Below are 16,889 nucleotides of genomic sequence, written 5' to 3'. Positions count from 1 at the left end.
TGTTGCTTTATTTATTTATTGTGTTTTTAATTTCACAGGGAATGTTTTTTATTTTTAAAAGTTACATTTGAATTTTTTTGGATCTGTCTGGTTATTTTATAGCAGGTTCTTGTTAAGTCTTTCAGAAGTATTTAGTGAGTACCTATCATATGCCAGGCAGAGTTCTAGGAGGTGCACATTATATTCCGGTATTCTTTGCCAATATTTTTTAAGTGAAATAAAATTCACATAACATAAAATTAACCATTTTAGCCATTTTTTTTTTTTTTTTAAATAGGCAGGGTCTTGCTTTGTCATCCAGGCTGGAGTGCAGTGGTGTGATCCTGGCTCACTGCACCCTCGACTTTCTGGGGTCCAGTGATCCTCTTACCTCATCCTCCTGGGTAGCTGGGGCTACAGGTGCGTACCACCACACCTGCCTGATTTTTGTATGTTTTGTAGAGACAGGGTTTTGCCATATTGCCTGGGCTGTTCTTGAACTTGTAATCCCAGAGTGCTGGGATTACAGGTGTGCACCACCGTGCCCGGCCATTTTAGCCATTTTAAAGTATATAATTCTATGTTTTTTTTTAAAGTAGATTCACACTGTTGTGCAACATCACCACTATCTAATTCCCGAACATTTTCATCTCAGAATTCACTGTACATTTCCCCTTCCCAATCCCTAACAGCCATTAATCTACTTCTGTCTCTATGGATTTATCTGCTCTGAACATTTTATATAAATAGTCAAGAATGTGTGGCGTTCGGTGCCTGGCTTCTTTCACTAAGCATAATTTTCAAGGCTCATTGATGTTGTAGCATATATCAGAACTTCATTCTGTTTTATGGCCCAGTATGCTTTCATTGTGTAGATAATACCACATTTTGTTTGTTCTTTTATCAGTTATTTCTATTTCTTGGCTACTATGAATAATGGTGCTATGAACATTAGCGTAAACATTTTTGCGTGAAAAAGTTTTTAATTCTTCTAATTATTTTATGTCTTTAAAGATTTCGTAGTGGATTATTTTCCTTTTTGCATCTGATAATTCCAATTTTTGATGCCTTTGAGTGTTTGAATCTTTTTTTTTCTGCTGAATCTCACTTTAGTGTAGCTTATTTCCTTCTAAGCTTTTTTTTTTTTTTTTTTTTTTTTAGACAGGACTCTCTGTTGCCTAGGCTGAAGTGCTATAGTGCACGGCACAATCACAGCTTCACAGCTTGAACTCTCAGGATCAGGCAATTCTCCCACCTTAGCTTTCCAAGTAGCCAGGACTATAGGCATATGACGCCACACATGGCAACTTTTAAAATTTTTTTTTGTAGAGTTGGGGTCTTGCTGTGTTGCCAAGGTTGGTCTTCAGCTCCTGGCTTCAAGCAATCCTCCTCCCACTTCCACTTCCCAAAATGCTGAGATTATAGGCATGAGCCACTGCGCCTGGCCCATTGTACATGTATTTATACTAACTCTTTTTTTGTGGGGGTTGGGGAGTGCTATAATACCTTTAATGTTATCTGGAAATTTAAAATAGTAGAATAAACTAATTAAAAACCCCAGAGATTGGATTAATATCTTTTTTTTTTTTTTTTTAAGAATAACCAAACAGCTAAAATAGAGACAACAGGAGCACAATTTCCAGGATTTTTCTTTTCTGCAGAGTTGAATGGATTTCGTTGGGCTGAAGCCACAGATATAACTGCTGAAGCCTCTGTCAGCCTTAGTGTTGTTTCTGATCATAGATTGCCTGTACTCCATGGATTTCTGGAAACATTGGGCCCCCTTAAAATACAGGAATCTTTAGGTTACTGGTAGTGGAATTTATAAAACCTAGTATTTGGAGTGAGTGAGAGGTTAAAGGCATCTAATTGGTTTTCGTCAGTGAGCACAAAACATGAAAATCTTGTGCTTCGTAACTTTTTATTTCATCAACTAGGAGTTTGAACAAAATATTAAAAGAAGTATATTATCTAAAATACTTTGGATAAAAGTATTTGAAACAAAATTTTCAGGTACATTGTCCGCTTGTAGTATACTCTAAGAGACTTAGCGTGGCTATAAATGGTAGCCGTAAGACCCAGTTAAATATCTTGCAGGGCCAATACTATATGTCAGCAGTATGATGTAACTTGGCCTGAGGATTTTTAACCTTGGCCTGGGATTTTTAGGAAACAAGGCCACCTCAGCACAGATGTAACTATTAGAAACCTTACAACAAAGTTTACCCTTACAAGAATATTTAAACTTCCTTTATAAAAGAAAGACCTGATAACTGACCCTCATGGAATCCAGGCAGTAAAAATGGGGAAAGATTCCCCAAAGTTTAGAATGGTCTTCAGATGGACCTAGTCATTTGGTCATCTGACCCCCTGACTTTATCTGGCCCATACCACCAGCCTGCTTCCACTAAAATAAACTCCTTGAGCACCAGGTATCTAAGACTCATTTTTGGCACAGATTGAACTGAAGGAGAAGTCGACCCTGGAGAAAGTGGTCAACTAAGCTACCTGAAACCCCCAAACACAATACCACTTTACTTTTGAGTGTGCAAACAATGTTTTTATTAAATGTGAATTAGTAGCACAATTACTTTTTGTCCTCTGAATTATTAGTTTTTATACAGGCGTTGTTTACTGGAATTGTTTTAGTAGGAATTTAGGTAGTACGAGTTTTCTTTCAGAGCTCAGATATCCTTTTGTGTTCAGTTGCCATGCTTAGTTTCTCATTTACCCAAAACATTGTGAACTATTGCAGTAGCCCCTGAAATAAATTCTTTGCATTAGATTGTTTTTCTGCGTCCTGCACAGTGCTGTCAAGTCTTCTTTCTTACTGTTGTTTTAAGGAAACACTAGCTCAAAGGAGTATGCTCTCAAGGACATTCCTGGCCAGCCTGGCTTCTGGTCTTTTTACAGCTAACCCATGATCTTTCATTCCCGACTTGTCTTACACATTTATCCTAGTCTGTCCTCACCCTGTTGCCAGTGATAAATATTGTGATGTTTGTAAACTGTCCATTACAACTCACCTTTGCTCATGGTGTTGCCTCTACTGAAATGTCCTTCCTACAATCTCAGGCTCTTGTCAGTGTACCCATTCTTCAAAATCCACTTTTGATACATTTTCAGTAAACCTTTCTTGACCATCTTTTACTACCGTAAGCAAACCTTATTTTTCCATTTCTGTTATTTTGTAAATCTCTTAGGGAACTTTTCTGTCTTATGTAATTACTGGTATTTATTGTGGTACTCTTTCTACCTAATTATAAACTTCTCGTGATCAAGGATCTTGTGTTGCTTGTATTTGGATATCTCTGGGCAAATTGCCTTACATGTGAAAAGTGTTCATGTAATATGTGTGCAGTTAGATTATGGCAACACATTGGGTTTGCGATTAGTCTGAACTCTTGCAACGCAGTGTTTCAAAGCATGTTTTATATCTAGCATGTAGCACATTACCTTGTCCATTAATAAACATGTCTTTTGAACTGATGAAGAAAATTGAAGTCTTTAGTTTGGTCCTTGTATTTTAGCTTCAGGGAAAAATTAACGTGGTTTTGCAGTTAGGGGAGTTCTTTCAGTAACATTTTCTCATTAATGTTATGAAAACCAAGGAATTTTTATTTGATTGGAATCCTGTTAGCAGAGTTGGTAGAAAGAATTAACTAATTCATTAGCAATATTTTTTCTTAAAAGATGATTAAGAACTTTTTTTCTTTACAATTAGTAGAAAATGCTGTGTGTCTGCCTTATGGTGAATAATAATAAAGCAGATACAACTTCTTCCTTCCCCTCAAAATACAGGTTCTTGTTAAACCTTTGGGAGACCGAGGATACCTTTTTCTTCTCTCCCCTTATCAGATGGTTCCTCCATATGGTAGGTGGTCTCTCTTTAATAAATTTTTACAGTTCTTTCTTAACTTTTTAGTTAAAACACATTGCTAATGAGTTTGGCTTCTGTTTTTTAGAATATCAGACTGCCAAGTCTCGAGTCCTACATGCTTTGTTTCTATTTCAAGAACCTAGAAGCATAGTTACTTGTAAGTTCTTTGAATATCTAAATCTGGTTACTTATAGATACTTAACATTTCATTGAAATTTTCCAGATAACTCACTAAACATTTTGTCTTTCTTACGTCATGTTTTAGGAAATACTGGGGGTTAAGAGGTATTAGCAATATAAGACACAAATTATATGAATTTTTTTTTTTTTTTTTTTTGATACAGAGTTTTGCTCTTCTTGCCCAGGCTGGAGTGCAGGGGCGCAATCTCAGCTCACTGCGACCTCCACCTCCCAGGTTCAAGTGATTCTCCTGCCTCAGCCTCCTGAGTAGCTGGGATTACAAGGCATCTACCACCACTCCCAGCTAATTTTTTTGTATTTTTAGTAGAGACGGGGTTTCACCATGTTGGCCAGGCTGGTCTCGAACTCCTGACCTCAAGTGATCCTCCTGCCTCGGTCTCCCAAAGTGCTGGGATTACAGGCATGAGCCACTGTGCCTGGCTGATGATTTTTTTTAACTATGAAAAATTAATTTGTGTTTATCAGTGCTCTCATAAAGCTTGATTATAATTGTTATAGTACTGTAGCTTAGTACGAGTATGATGGTTACTTTTTATTTATTTTAGAGAGAGACTCTCACTCTGTTGGAGATAGAGTCTCACTCTGTTGCCCAGGCAGTGGTGCGATCATGGCTCACTACATACAGCCTTGCCCTCCCTCCTAGGCTCAAGTGATCCTCCTGCCTCAGCCTCTTGAGTAGCTTGGGATTACAGGCGTGCGCCAGCACACCTAGCTAAGTTTAAATTTTTTTTTTTTCTTTAGAAGCAGGATCTCACTATATTGTCTAGGTTGTTCTTGAACTCCTGGCCTGAAGCGATCCAACTACCTCAGCCTCCCAAGCTGCTGGGATTAGAGGCATGAGCCACTATGCCCGGTCTGTGAGGGTTTTGTATGATTATTTTTTAGCTTAGTTCAATTTTGCATTCAAATTTTAGTAACTCTAAAGCATCATTTGCCAGGATAAATATTAGGCCATTCAAAATTAATAAGAATTTTTGGCACTGATATAAGACAAGATTTGTTAACCACCTTTTCTAAGAATGAACTTTAATACTATGTATTAAGCTAAAGTTCCCACTAATGGCTTTATTTCACTGTTGGATTAAGGATGAGTTTCTCAGTTGTGGCTACTCAGCATCTACATATCTGTTCATGTGAAGTTAGTTACTACTTTATAAGAGGAAGGGATGACATGCAGGACTGTTTTGCTTGGAGCCTCAGATCTTGTTCTGTCTCTATTTCTTCTTACATATTGCTTGCCACTATTTGAATTTCCTGGGTGCAGTAGGAAGTGAGATCTTCAATGAGTGGGTGATTTTTCCTTTAAAAATGTGTTCTGCTTTTTCATTTGTTTTAGTTTCTTATTGGCCTGTTTTAGGATCCTGGACTTTACAAGCATGCTATTCATATATTTGCTATATTGTATATATGTACTAGGGTACATACTCGTCTGGTTCAACATTAATGTATAAATGTTTTTATACTTCTTTGGCAATATTTAGATCTGTATTTGATTAGTTTCTTGATTGCTAACATGGTTTGCTTTTTTTGTTTGTTTGTTTTATTTACAGCACAAAAAGGTTCAACCAATGCAGCACCACAGGAGAGGCATGAGAGCATGCCAGATGTATTAAAAATAGCTCAGTTTTTACAATTTTCTTTGATTCAGTGTCGAAAGGAATTCAAAAATATAAGCGCCATAAATTTTCATTCTGTTGTTGAAAAGTATGTAAGTGAATTTTTTAAGCGAGGTTTTGGTTCAGGTAAACGAGAGTTTATTATGTTTCCATATGATTCACGATTAGATGATAAAAAATTCTTATACTCAGCTCCCAGAAATAAATCCCATATTGATACTTGTTTGCATGCCTATATTTTTCGGCCTGAAGTGTATCAGTTACCTATTTGTAAATTAAAAGAACTATTTGAAGAAAATAGAAAACTTCAGCAGTTTAGTCCACTTTCAGATTATGAAGGTCAAGAAGAAGAAATGAATGGTACAAAAATGAAATTTGGAAAACGAAATAACTCAAGAGGTGAAGCCATTATATCTGGAAAGCAAAGATCATCTCATTCTTTGGATTATGATAAGGATAGAGTCAAAGAATTGATTAATTTAATTCAGTGTAGGAAAAAGAGTGTGGGTGGGGACTCAGACACAGAAGATATGAGAAGCAAAACTGTCTTGAAGAGGAAGCTTGAGGATCTACCTGAAAATATGAGAAAGCTCGCCAAAACCAGTAATTTATCTGAAAATTGCCATCTGTATGAAGGTAAAATATCAGATTGCTCTTATAACAGCCAAAAATAAAGTAGTTCTGTTCTTTCCTGTAGCAGAGGGGCGTATAAATTAAAGCCTGAGGGTCACATTCAGCCTGTCCACTATTTTTGTAAAGAAAGTTGTATTTGAATACAGCCATGCCCATTTATTTTTGTGTATGTAGCTGCTCTCATGCTGTCATGGCAGAGTTGGCACTGAGACTGTATGGCCCACAAAGCCTAAAATATTTGCTACCTGGCCCAGTACAGGAAACACTTTACAATTCCTGCCCTGGTACATCAGATTTCTAAATTGTTTGGTTTAGGTTAACATGACATAATAATACTAATCAGAACTCTTGTCCTTTTATATTCCTTTTTTTTTTTTGAGACGGAGTCTTGATGTCTCGCCAAGGCTGGAGTGTAGTGGCATGATCTCGGCTCACTGCAAGCTCCACCTCCTGGGTTCATGCCATTCTCCTGCCTTAGCCTCCGGAGTAGCTGGGACTGCAGGCGCCTGCCACCATGCCCGGCTAATTTTTTGTATTTTTAGTAGAGACGGGGTTTCACCATGTGAGCCAGGATGGTCTCGATCTCCTGACCTCGTGATCCGCCTGCCTCGGCCTCCCAAAGTGCTGGGATTACAGGCGTGAGCCACCACGCCTGGCCATATTCCTTTATTTTTATAGTTGAAGAAGTATAATATCAGAATATTAGTATCTTTTAGGCTGTTGCATAATGAAAAGGAACCTTCTGAATTTGAAAATAAAATATGCATACACATACTCTTTTCTACCCCAAGAATCCAGGAATATCTTTGGGTTTTTCTTTTTTTGTTGTTCTTTTTTCCTTTGTTTTGTTTTAGTTGACAGAAAAAGATAGACATGTAAGGCGCTTGTTTTAAGTGTGTTTGTTTCAATATTGCAAGTCAGCTAAAACACTTTTATCTAGATTTTTAAGATCTTAACACTACTAGTTGATAAGCACAGAATGAGTTCTTTTGCATTCATAGAAAGTTGACATAACAATCCACGTTTTGTGTTGCTGTTGCTCCTCTGATTATGGCAGAACTGAATATTCTTATGCTTTTTATTAAGCAACTTGTCTCTTCAGATTCAGTGTGTCTTAGTCTAGGTTAGTCAGATCAGTGTCTTAGTCTAGGTTAGTCAGATCAGTGTCTTCTTACACTTTTGCTCTTAGCAATCTGTATTTGTATCCTCACTTTTCACTTTCCTGCTCTTTTTATTTATTTATTTATTTTTGAGACAAAATCTCACTCCGTCACCCAGGCTGTAGTGCAGTGGCTCAGTCTTGGCTCACTGCAACCTCTGCCTACCTGGTTCAAAAGATTCTCGTGCCTGAGTCTCCCCAGTAGCTGGAATTACAGGCATGTACTACCGTGCCTGGCTAATTTTTGTATCTTTAGTGGAGACGGGGTTTTGCCATGTTGGCCAGGCTGGTCTTGAACTCCTGACCTCAAGTGATCTGTCTGCCTCGGCCTCCCAAAGTGCTGGGATTACAGTCGTCAGCCACCATGCTCAGCCTGCTCTCCTTTTACTTCTTTTATTGTTATGGTATTCAATGTGGTAGCCACTAGCCATATGTTTTTATTTAAGTTTGAATTAAAATGAAATTAAAATACATTTCAGCAACCAAACCATTGTGTTAGTACAGAGAGAGAACATTTCCATTATTGCAGAAAGTTCTATTTGACATTACTTTTCTTTGCAGTAACTATAATGATTTTTTCTTTAGTTAACCTTTGTGTCTCTTTCTCTTTGCGATGTTGTTACTCTTTGTCTGTGTTCTTTATCTCTTTGGTGGCCTTCCTGACTTACTACCTTCTTGCACCCGTTTCAGTATCATGTTCTTCTCAGTATTGCTTTGCTAATTTGCTACCAATCTCATCTTATATACTTGCTTTTTAAGGCTTTGTTATAGACTAGCCATGTCCAGCCATGTTTCCCACTGTTCTTTCACATGTCTTGGTTAAGGGTCATCTCTCTCTGCCTAGAGTATGTCATGGTCAGTCTTTTATGTCCCTCTTTTTTTTCCTGAAGTAGCTTCCATTTCTTTCAAGCCTTATATCTTTGCAGTTTATATTCTCCTCAGCTTTCTCTCTATTCTTCTTAATGGTCTCCTCTAGTTTATGCTGGATTTGCAATCTGTGCTGAACCTGTTAGCACTTACTGACACATACTGTCTTATCTTGTGACATGTCTTGAGAGTTTTGTTTACTATGTGCTAGGTACTTTATGTATATGAACTCATTTATTAATTGTTCTTGAGTGATAGGCATTATTATCCTAATTTTGCAGATGAGAAAATCATCTCAGATAAGTTAAATAACTTTACCAAAAGTTATGAAGTTAGTGGCACAATCCGAAGTCAGTTCTGACTGACTCCAAAGCATTGTTGACAACAAACTGCTGCATTTCCTGTCACTGAGCACATTATATGCACTCAATAAATAAGATACTTGTTTTTTGGTACTGTTTCTGTTGGTAACTAATTCTGTGTATGTGAAAAAATAGTTGTGGGTAAAAATCAGGCTTCATCAATAATTAAAATGATGAGAAAGCCATACCAATTATAATAAACCAAATGAGAAATGGAGCAGAGGAAGAAGGGTAGAGTGCTTAACTAAAACTAGTGACTATCAGACGGCATTTTTAGGTGTTTCTCACTTATTTCTTTTTAAGTAATTTTGCATACTTTGTTTCTGAAGGTAGAGATTTCAAGGTTGTATTCTAACTTTTTTTTTTTGGTTTTTTTTTTTTTGAGATGGAGTCTCGCTCTGTCGCCCAGGCTGGAGTGCAGTGGCGCAATCTCGGTTCACTGCAAGCTCCGCCTCCCTGGTTCTCGCCATTCTCTTGCCTCAGCCTCCTGAGTAGCTGGGGCGCCCGCCGCCATGCCTGGTTACTTTTTTGTGTTTTTAGCAGAGACGGGGTTTCACCGTGTTAGCCAGGATGGTCTCGATCTCCTGACCTCGTGATCCGCCCCCCTGGGCCTCCCAAAGTGCTGGGATTACAGGCGTGAGCCACCATGCCCAGCCATATTCTAACTTTTAAAACACCCTGATCTTGATTTGGTGGTGAGCCCAGTCATTTTATGAGGTAACCTCCTAACCCATTTCCACCACCCCTTGTAACTTTTAACATAAACTGTTTTGAGGTACAATTTATATCAATGTACCTATTTAAGCACACAGTTTGATTAGTTTTGACAGCTGTGTAATCACCGCTCCAATATATAGAACTTTTTTTTTTTTTAAGATGGAGTCTTACTCTGTCTTCCAGGCTGGAGTGCAGTGACCCGATCTCGGCTCATTGCAACCTCTGCCTCCTGGGTTAAGCGATTCTCCTATCTCAGCCTTTCGAGTAGCTAGGATTACAGGCCTGTGCCACCATACCCAGCTAATTTTTGTATTTTTAGTAGAGACAGGGTTTCACCATGTTGGCTGAGCTAGTCTCGAACTCCTGACTTCAGGTGATCCACCCTCCTCAGCCTTCCAAAGTGCTGAGATTACAGGTGTGAGCCTATAGAATTTTTTTTTTTGGTGATGGAGTCTTGCTCTGTTGCCCAGGCTGGAGTGCAGTGGCACGATCTCGGCTCACCGCAACCTCCGCCTCCTGGGTTCAAGTGATTCTCCTGCCTCAGCCTCCCAAGTAGCTGGGACTACAGGTTCATGCCACCACGCCCAGCTAATTTTTTGTATTTTTTTAGTAGAGACGGGGTTTCACCTTGTTAGCCAGGATGGTCTCGATCTCCTGACCTTGTGATCCGCCCACCTCGGCCTCCCAAAGTGCTGGGATTACAGGCATGAGCCACCGTGCCTGGCCAGAACATTTTTATATGTTGCTTTGTGTTCTTTGTTAGGTAGCTCACCCCACTCCACTACTGATCTGCTTTTTGTCTTTATAGATTATTTTGCCTGCTCTATAAAAAGTTTACATAATTAGAGTCATACAGTATGCACTCCTTTGTTTCTGACATTTATTTTTGTTGTGGTACATTATACTCTTAAATTAGAAATCCTAACTCAGGCTTCACCCAATCCCTACCCCACCCCAATATTAAAGCTCATGACTTTCTGAATGTTTGCGCCCTTTACAAGTTTTAAAATATATTGATTGTTACAGATTATACAGATTTATAGTGCATGCATGAAACCATGTCTTAACGTGTTTCCTCTTATAATACTTTTTGTTCTTGATGCAAATTTCGTGGAGATTTCTTCAGGGTGATTTTATCTCTATAATACCCTAGCTTCATTATGAATTTAAGTAATCTAGTCATTCAAGATAAGGTGTAGATTTTAAGTGTGTCAGCCAATGCTTTAAGGACAAAATATAATAGGTATGGAAAAGATAGAAATCAAATTAAGTCTTTTTTTAGTAGCCTAGTGTAATACACATATAATCCTAACAATTGGCAAAATAGTAATTACAAATGTTTCATCTCTTGTCAAGCACCTGGTTGACTTTGAGATTTTGATGGTAGTTATTAATACACATATTTAAAACCTAATGCATGAGCTTATTTTCCTATTGATAGAATGCTTAAATTACAATGGAAATTAAACTTTAATAGCAATTTTGAACTATGTGCAAAATTTTACAATTCTGTTTGTAAAGTGATGCGAATATTTGTAAAGTCTAAGCAAATTGGTTGAGTTCCTGACCATAAATGCTTCATGATAATTTTTTAGGTATATTTGATTTTAAAAGTTTTATGCTTGCTTTTAAACTTAACTTCAACCAATGACTTCCTTTTTCTCAGAGTCTCCACAGCCTATTGGCTCACTTGGACATGATGCTGACTTGAGGCGGCAGCAGCAGGATACTTGTAACTCCGGCATTGCTGACATCCATAGGCTGTTTAATTGGTTATCAGAAACACTAGCAAATGCGCGCCATTCTGATGCATCTCTGACAGACACAGTCAACAAAGCCTTAGGATTGAGCACTGATGATGCCTATGAAGAGCTGAGGCAAAAACATGAGTATGAGTTGAACTCTACCCCAGATAAGAAAGACTATGAGCAGCCTACTTGTGCAAAAGTTGAAAATGCACAGTTTAAGGGTACTCAGAGCTTATTACTAGAAGTTGATGCAACATCTAAGTATTCTGTTGCTATTTCTACCAGCGAAGTGGGCACTGACCATAAGCTACATTTGAAAGAAGTAAGCATATAGCTGTTGGTTACCTTTGTGTTTGTGAGTGTGTGTGTGAAAGAGGTGCTGTGAGTATGCTTCAGGGAATGATTTTTTCTTTGAAAAAGAAATAAAATGCACTTTTGAGTAAAGGTGCCTGTCTAGGATGGTACTTCCTAAGTTATTCCTTGTTACAAAGAGATAAATGCTGAAGTAGTTTTCCTTCCTTCTTAGAAGCTTAATATATTGTCTACAGTTTACTTGTTGTGATAAAGCTAAGGCGGAACAATCTATTAATATTTGTCAGAAATGGCTTATTGGGAGTTAATTCCTTATTGTTTCATAATGAAGTTGAGTTATTAAAGCATTGGCTTTCTGTCGGCAGTAACAGAGAACCCAAAGGTGAGACAGATGAGGATGCCAGTCTCAGTACAGCAGTGTGACAGTTAGGTACTTGGTATTTCTTATGCAAATAGTAATGGAACATAAGCAGCCTTTAGGATTACCCCTGAAGTGACTCTCAGCCTTGCTTATTAGAGTGTCCAGTATATTTATGATATATGTTCAGAGTGCTGGTTTGTAGCTGAGAAGTAGCCTTATCTGCCTTAAGCAGTCACTGCATCACTGGGGAATAGTTCTAGGATTGCACCATATTCCTATGGGCTTATTTCTTCATTTACTGTCTCCATTTTCTCTTCCCTGCCTTTGTTTAAAAGTTGTATGCATGTCCCCATTCTTTCTCGATGTTGTTTTGGGATATTTATTTCAAGGGGAAGATGATGGCAGGAGGCTTATTGGGGTATGTAAGGTAGGCACTGAGGAACTAACCTGTATTAATATTTTCTGATATCTTTTGTATTTTAAATCAAGTTGATGGGGGGCGGGGGCATTGGTTGAACCTAGCACACTACCCATTTTAATAACTAAAGTTTTATTGGAGTACAGCTGTGTCCATTTGTTTAGGTATTGCCTGTGATAGACTAGAGAGTCTGGCCTGCAGAGCCTAAAATATTTACTGTTTGGCACTTCAGCACAAACGTTTACCAATCCCTGTTCTAAATTAACATAAAATTATGTTTTGAGGGAAAAGATGTTTTAATTTTGAGACTAGAGTATAACTTTACCATGTTGATTTTATGCATTTGTAATGTTTAGATTGAAGCACGTGAATTTTCAGTGAAAAAACAGTTTATTCTTGACATTAAAATGAATTGGAAAGAAAGCTATTCAGTGTGTACTTTGATTTTTAGGATCCAAATTTAATTAGCGTGAATAATTTTGAAGATTGCAGTTTGTGTCCCAGTGTTCCCATTGAACATGGATTTCGTAGACAACAGTCTAAGTCAAATAATGTTGAAGAGACTGAAATACATTGGAAACTGATTCCAATTACAGGTAAGAAAAGTATACTTGGACTTGTGTTTGCTTCATTTTACTTAGAGACCAGTTTCCTGAAGGTTTCCATCTTCTGTGGATTTCACTCTTGGGTCACTAGGTGCTTCATCTTAATTGGTGCTGACATCTTCAGTGTCTTATTTTGAGTAATACAGTGTTCATCACTGAGTGTTGCTGTTCTTGGTCAGCATCAGCAAGCACCTGCAAAATCACCTTAAAAACAGGGATTTAAGACACACTGTCTCTATGGAGTTTAGCATGCAGACTGCTGAATGGAAGACTGTTGGCAGAAACTGAGTTTTTGATAAGGTGAGGTAGCTGCAGAGATAAAATGGTGCTCTTTGGACAACCAATTAAATTCTGTCTTCTCAAACTTTAAACTTCACCATAACAAGCTGTCATCTAATAAGTGATAATGTTGAGGTTCATCTATTAGAAATTTGATTTCTTAATACTGGATTATCTTAAATAAATTGGATTATCTTAGAGAATGGCCTGAATGATCAAATGTAAATGTTATTGAACTGTGAGGCAAAAAGTTTAGCAGATGTTGAAATATTATCATTTTTTTTTTGGTAGCATTCTAATTTCTCTGTGCAAACACATACATACACATAAATACATACTCTTAATATTCCAAGTTGTTACTCACTTTTCTTAGCTAAACATTTTTGGAAATATTTTCAGGGTATACGTCTTTTCCAGTCCTACACCTCTAACCTTTTAAAAACAATAGCAACAGCAAACAACTTTTTGTTACAAAGTAGACTGGCCTGTGAACTAAACTAGAACCTGCTGAGACTTCCGAGGACTCTGAGAAGAATTTATAAAACCTGATGAGTTCCCATGGGCTTTAGCACCATCTTCTACTTAACATCTTTCTGGAGGGCAGGAGGCCTGTAGGTGATGATAGAGGGAACCTAGTATTGTTTTATGAGGTGGAAACATCAGCTTGAGTAGGAGAAACAAAAGAAGTAGTTGATATAAGAAGGTTATCCTAACCGTTTCTCATTTAGACACCTTCATACTTGGTGTTGGGTCATTTGAAGGTACAATGTCTTAAGTGTTGATATTCCATCATCACCAGTATGACCCTTCAGATTATTTTAGGCAGAAGAAGGAATGCTTGCGTTGTTATCACTTGGGGTTGTCTGAAAGGTGCTTAGTGTAGGTATCACTAATGTCTGAAGAGAGTCTAATGGATGCTTTCCCTCAGGAGGGAATGCAAGAAGCCCAGAAGACCAGCTGGGGAAACATGGTGAGAAACAAACACCAGGTGAGAAGGCTTGCTTTGCTTTTCTTCCCAGTGTGCCCTTCTTCAGAGTTGCTACTTGCATTTCTGATACTCCATCAGTAGGGCATTGACTTAAATTTTTTTCATTACAGAAAATTTGGACAGTAGCATATTTATTTATATGTAAATCATTACTTGAGTTGTATCCAATATTCTTACTATAAAGAGTGTTCAGATAAGTCACCGAATATTTATATAAATTAAGTTTTCTTCACCCATAGTAGAGTCTATCTTACAATATGATTTGGGAAGACTAGAATATATTCCTAAGCCATTTGTGCAGTATATTTTATGATAAACTCTTTCTTTTTTTGTTTTTGGTTTTTTTGAGATGGAAGCTTGCTCTGTCACCCAGGCTGGAGTGCAGTGGTGACCTCGGCTCACTGCAACCTCTGCCTCCCCAGGTTCAAGCAATTCACCTTCCTCAGCCTCCCAAGTAGCTGGGATTACAGGCGCATGCCACCATGCCCAGCTTATTTTTTTATTTTTAGTAGAGACGGGATTTCACCATGTTTGCCAGGCTGGTCTCAAACTCCTGACCTCAGGTGATCCACCTGCTTCAGCCTCCCAAAGTGCTGGGATTACAGGCTTGAGCCCCCAAACCTGGGTTTCTTCTTTTTTAAATTTTTAAAAAATAGCCAAGAGGGGTAAGCCATTTATATTTTAGGTATACTATTCATAGTCTTTTAACCTAGTTCTTCTGATTGTAAAACTAATTTCTGCAGGTAGTTTAAGAGTTTAAGAAACTTGGATTTCAGAAACAATTGCAGATATTACTGATTAGCTAGTTGGCAGTGGGTACCTAGGAGATAATCTTTGTCTGATCTTGGTGGATTCAACTTCTCTGCAGATGGTCATAGGCATTGTTTTCTTGTTTACAGTTTGGTGGTGATCTTTTTTATATTTTCCTTCAGTTTTGTTGTATCTGACTCTTTTCAGAAATTAAAGTGTTGTTTTTTTATTTGTAAGAAATGTGAAATGTAGATCTTTGCAGTAATTTATTTCCTTTGGGAGTTCCCCTCCCCCGCTAATTAAAGTTACTAGTTTCCTTCAAGAAAATCTTCACCATCTCCTTCTAGGAAAATGTGGTAAAAAAAAAAAAAAGAAACCATGAACAACAGATATATAACATAGAGGAAAGTTCACAAATCTTTTTTTTTTCCCCTCTGATACCGAATCTCTCTCTGTCACCCAGGCTGGAGTGCAATGGCATGATCTTGGTTCACTGCAACCTCTGCCTCTTGGGTTAAGCGATTCTCCTGCCTCAGCCTCCCAAGTAGCTGGGATTACAGGCATGTGCCACCACACCCGGCTGATTTTTGTAGTTTTAGTAGAGACAGGGTTTCACCTTGTTGGCCAGGCTAGTCTCGAACTCCTGACCTCAAGTGAGCCACTGAACCTGGCCACAGATCTTTATTGTACAGCTTTTTGAAATTTTACATATGTACATGACCACCACCCAAATCAAGGTGTAGAACGTTTCTAGCATCCCAGAAGATTTTCTTCCACATTCTCCTAGTTAGTACTCTCCTTGTTCCCAAGTAAGTGCTAATCTGATTAGTTTTGCCTGTTGTTGAACTTAGGATAAATAGAGCCTACTCATGTCGTCTCTCGTGTTTGGTACTTTCATGCAATATTGTGTCAGGGAGTCCATGTTTTGCATCTATCACTAATTCTTTTCTGATTTCGGGGTTTTACCATGTTGGCCAGGATGGTCTCAATCTCTTGACCTCGTGATCTGCCCACCTTGGCCTCCCAAAGTGTTGGGATTACAGGTGTGAGCCACTGTGCCCGGCTAGTAGTTATCTTTCTTATGCTTCAGAATGTTCCATCAGCACCTGCATTCCTCTTATTTGGGAATACCATCTTTATATTTTGTAAGCTAAAGTGTAGACATCTGAATGATGGTGCCTTTAGAGAACTGACTACTCCCCTTTCACTTAAAAGTTAAAATACTGCAATTATTTAATGGCAATAAGTTCTCTTTTTTAAAAAAGCATGGTGTCTCATGTTTGTAATCCCAGCACTTTGGGAGGCCAAGGTGTGCAGATCAGGAGGTCAAGACATAGAGACCATCCTGGCCAACATGGTAAAACCCTGTCTACTAAAAATAAAAAAATTAGCTGAGCATGGTGGCTTGTGCCTGTAGTCGCAGCTACTTGGGAGGCTGAGGCAGGAGAATTGTTTGAACCTGGGAGGTGGAGGTTGCAGTGAGCTGAGATCTCACCACTGCACTCCAGCCTGGTGGCAGAGCGAGTCTCTGTCTCAAAAACAACAACAACAACAACAACAAGAGCTTTATTATGGATTGACATGTATGTGTGTTTTCAATCACTTATAGATGAAGATATTTTCAAAATAATTAAGTTTTGTTTTTTTTTTCTATTTTTTTTTTTGCAACAGAATCTTGCTCTGTTGCCCAGGCAGGCTGGAGTGCAGTGGTGCAATCTTGGCTCACTGCAGCCTCTGCTTCCTGAGTAGCTGAGATTACAGGTGCTCGCCACCACGCCTGGCTAATTTTTGTATTATTTTTTTAGTAGAGACGAGGTTTCACCATGTTGGCCAGGCTGGTCTCGAACTCCTGACCTCAGGTGATCTGCCCACCTTGGCCTCCCAAAGTGCTGGGATTACAGGCATGAGCCACTGTGCCTGAGCAGTTAAGTTCTTAATAAAATCATACAGGGAAATTTGTGCAAAATAAAATTAGGTTGTGATTATTTATATTTTATAAAGGGATCTATTTGGT

The 16,889-nt window shown here is 38.3% G+C and overlaps 1 protein-coding gene across 6 annotated transcripts in view; it reads left to right on the top strand.

Moving 5' to 3' along the window:
• The window catches only part of TASOR (transcription activation suppressor), a 60,850-nt gene that overhangs the window by 30,851 nt on the left and 13,110 nt on the right, over positions 1–16,889 (top strand). For 4 of the 6 annotated variants that reach the window (XM_019023890.4, XM_019023889.4, XM_004034338.5 and 1 more), the window contains exons 12-17: positions 3,781–3,853; positions 3,945–4,016; positions 5,611–6,312; positions 11,081–11,484; positions 12,705–12,849; positions 14,066–14,125. In XM_019023890.4, coding sequence (XP_018879435.1) covers positions 3,781–3,853; positions 3,945–4,016; positions 5,611–6,312; positions 11,081–11,484; positions 12,705–12,849; positions 14,066–14,125 — 1,456 coding nt within the window. The remainder of the gene's footprint in view (positions 1–3,780; positions 3,854–3,944; positions 4,017–5,610; positions 6,313–11,080; positions 11,485–12,704; positions 12,850–14,065; positions 14,126–16,889) is intronic. The other 2 variants (XM_004034340.5, XM_031009038.3) reach the window with 1 other exon arrangement.

Source organism: Gorilla gorilla, chromosome 2 (genome assembly GCF_029281585.2).
Source record: "Gorilla gorilla gorilla isolate KB3781 chromosome 2, NHGRI_mGorGor1-v2.1_pri, whole genome shotgun sequence".
NCBI lineage: Eukaryota > Metazoa > Chordata > Mammalia > Primates > Hominidae > Gorilla > Gorilla gorilla.
The sequence above is the reverse complement of the archived record's forward strand: the minus strand, read 5'-3'. Positions and strand labels throughout refer to the sequence as shown.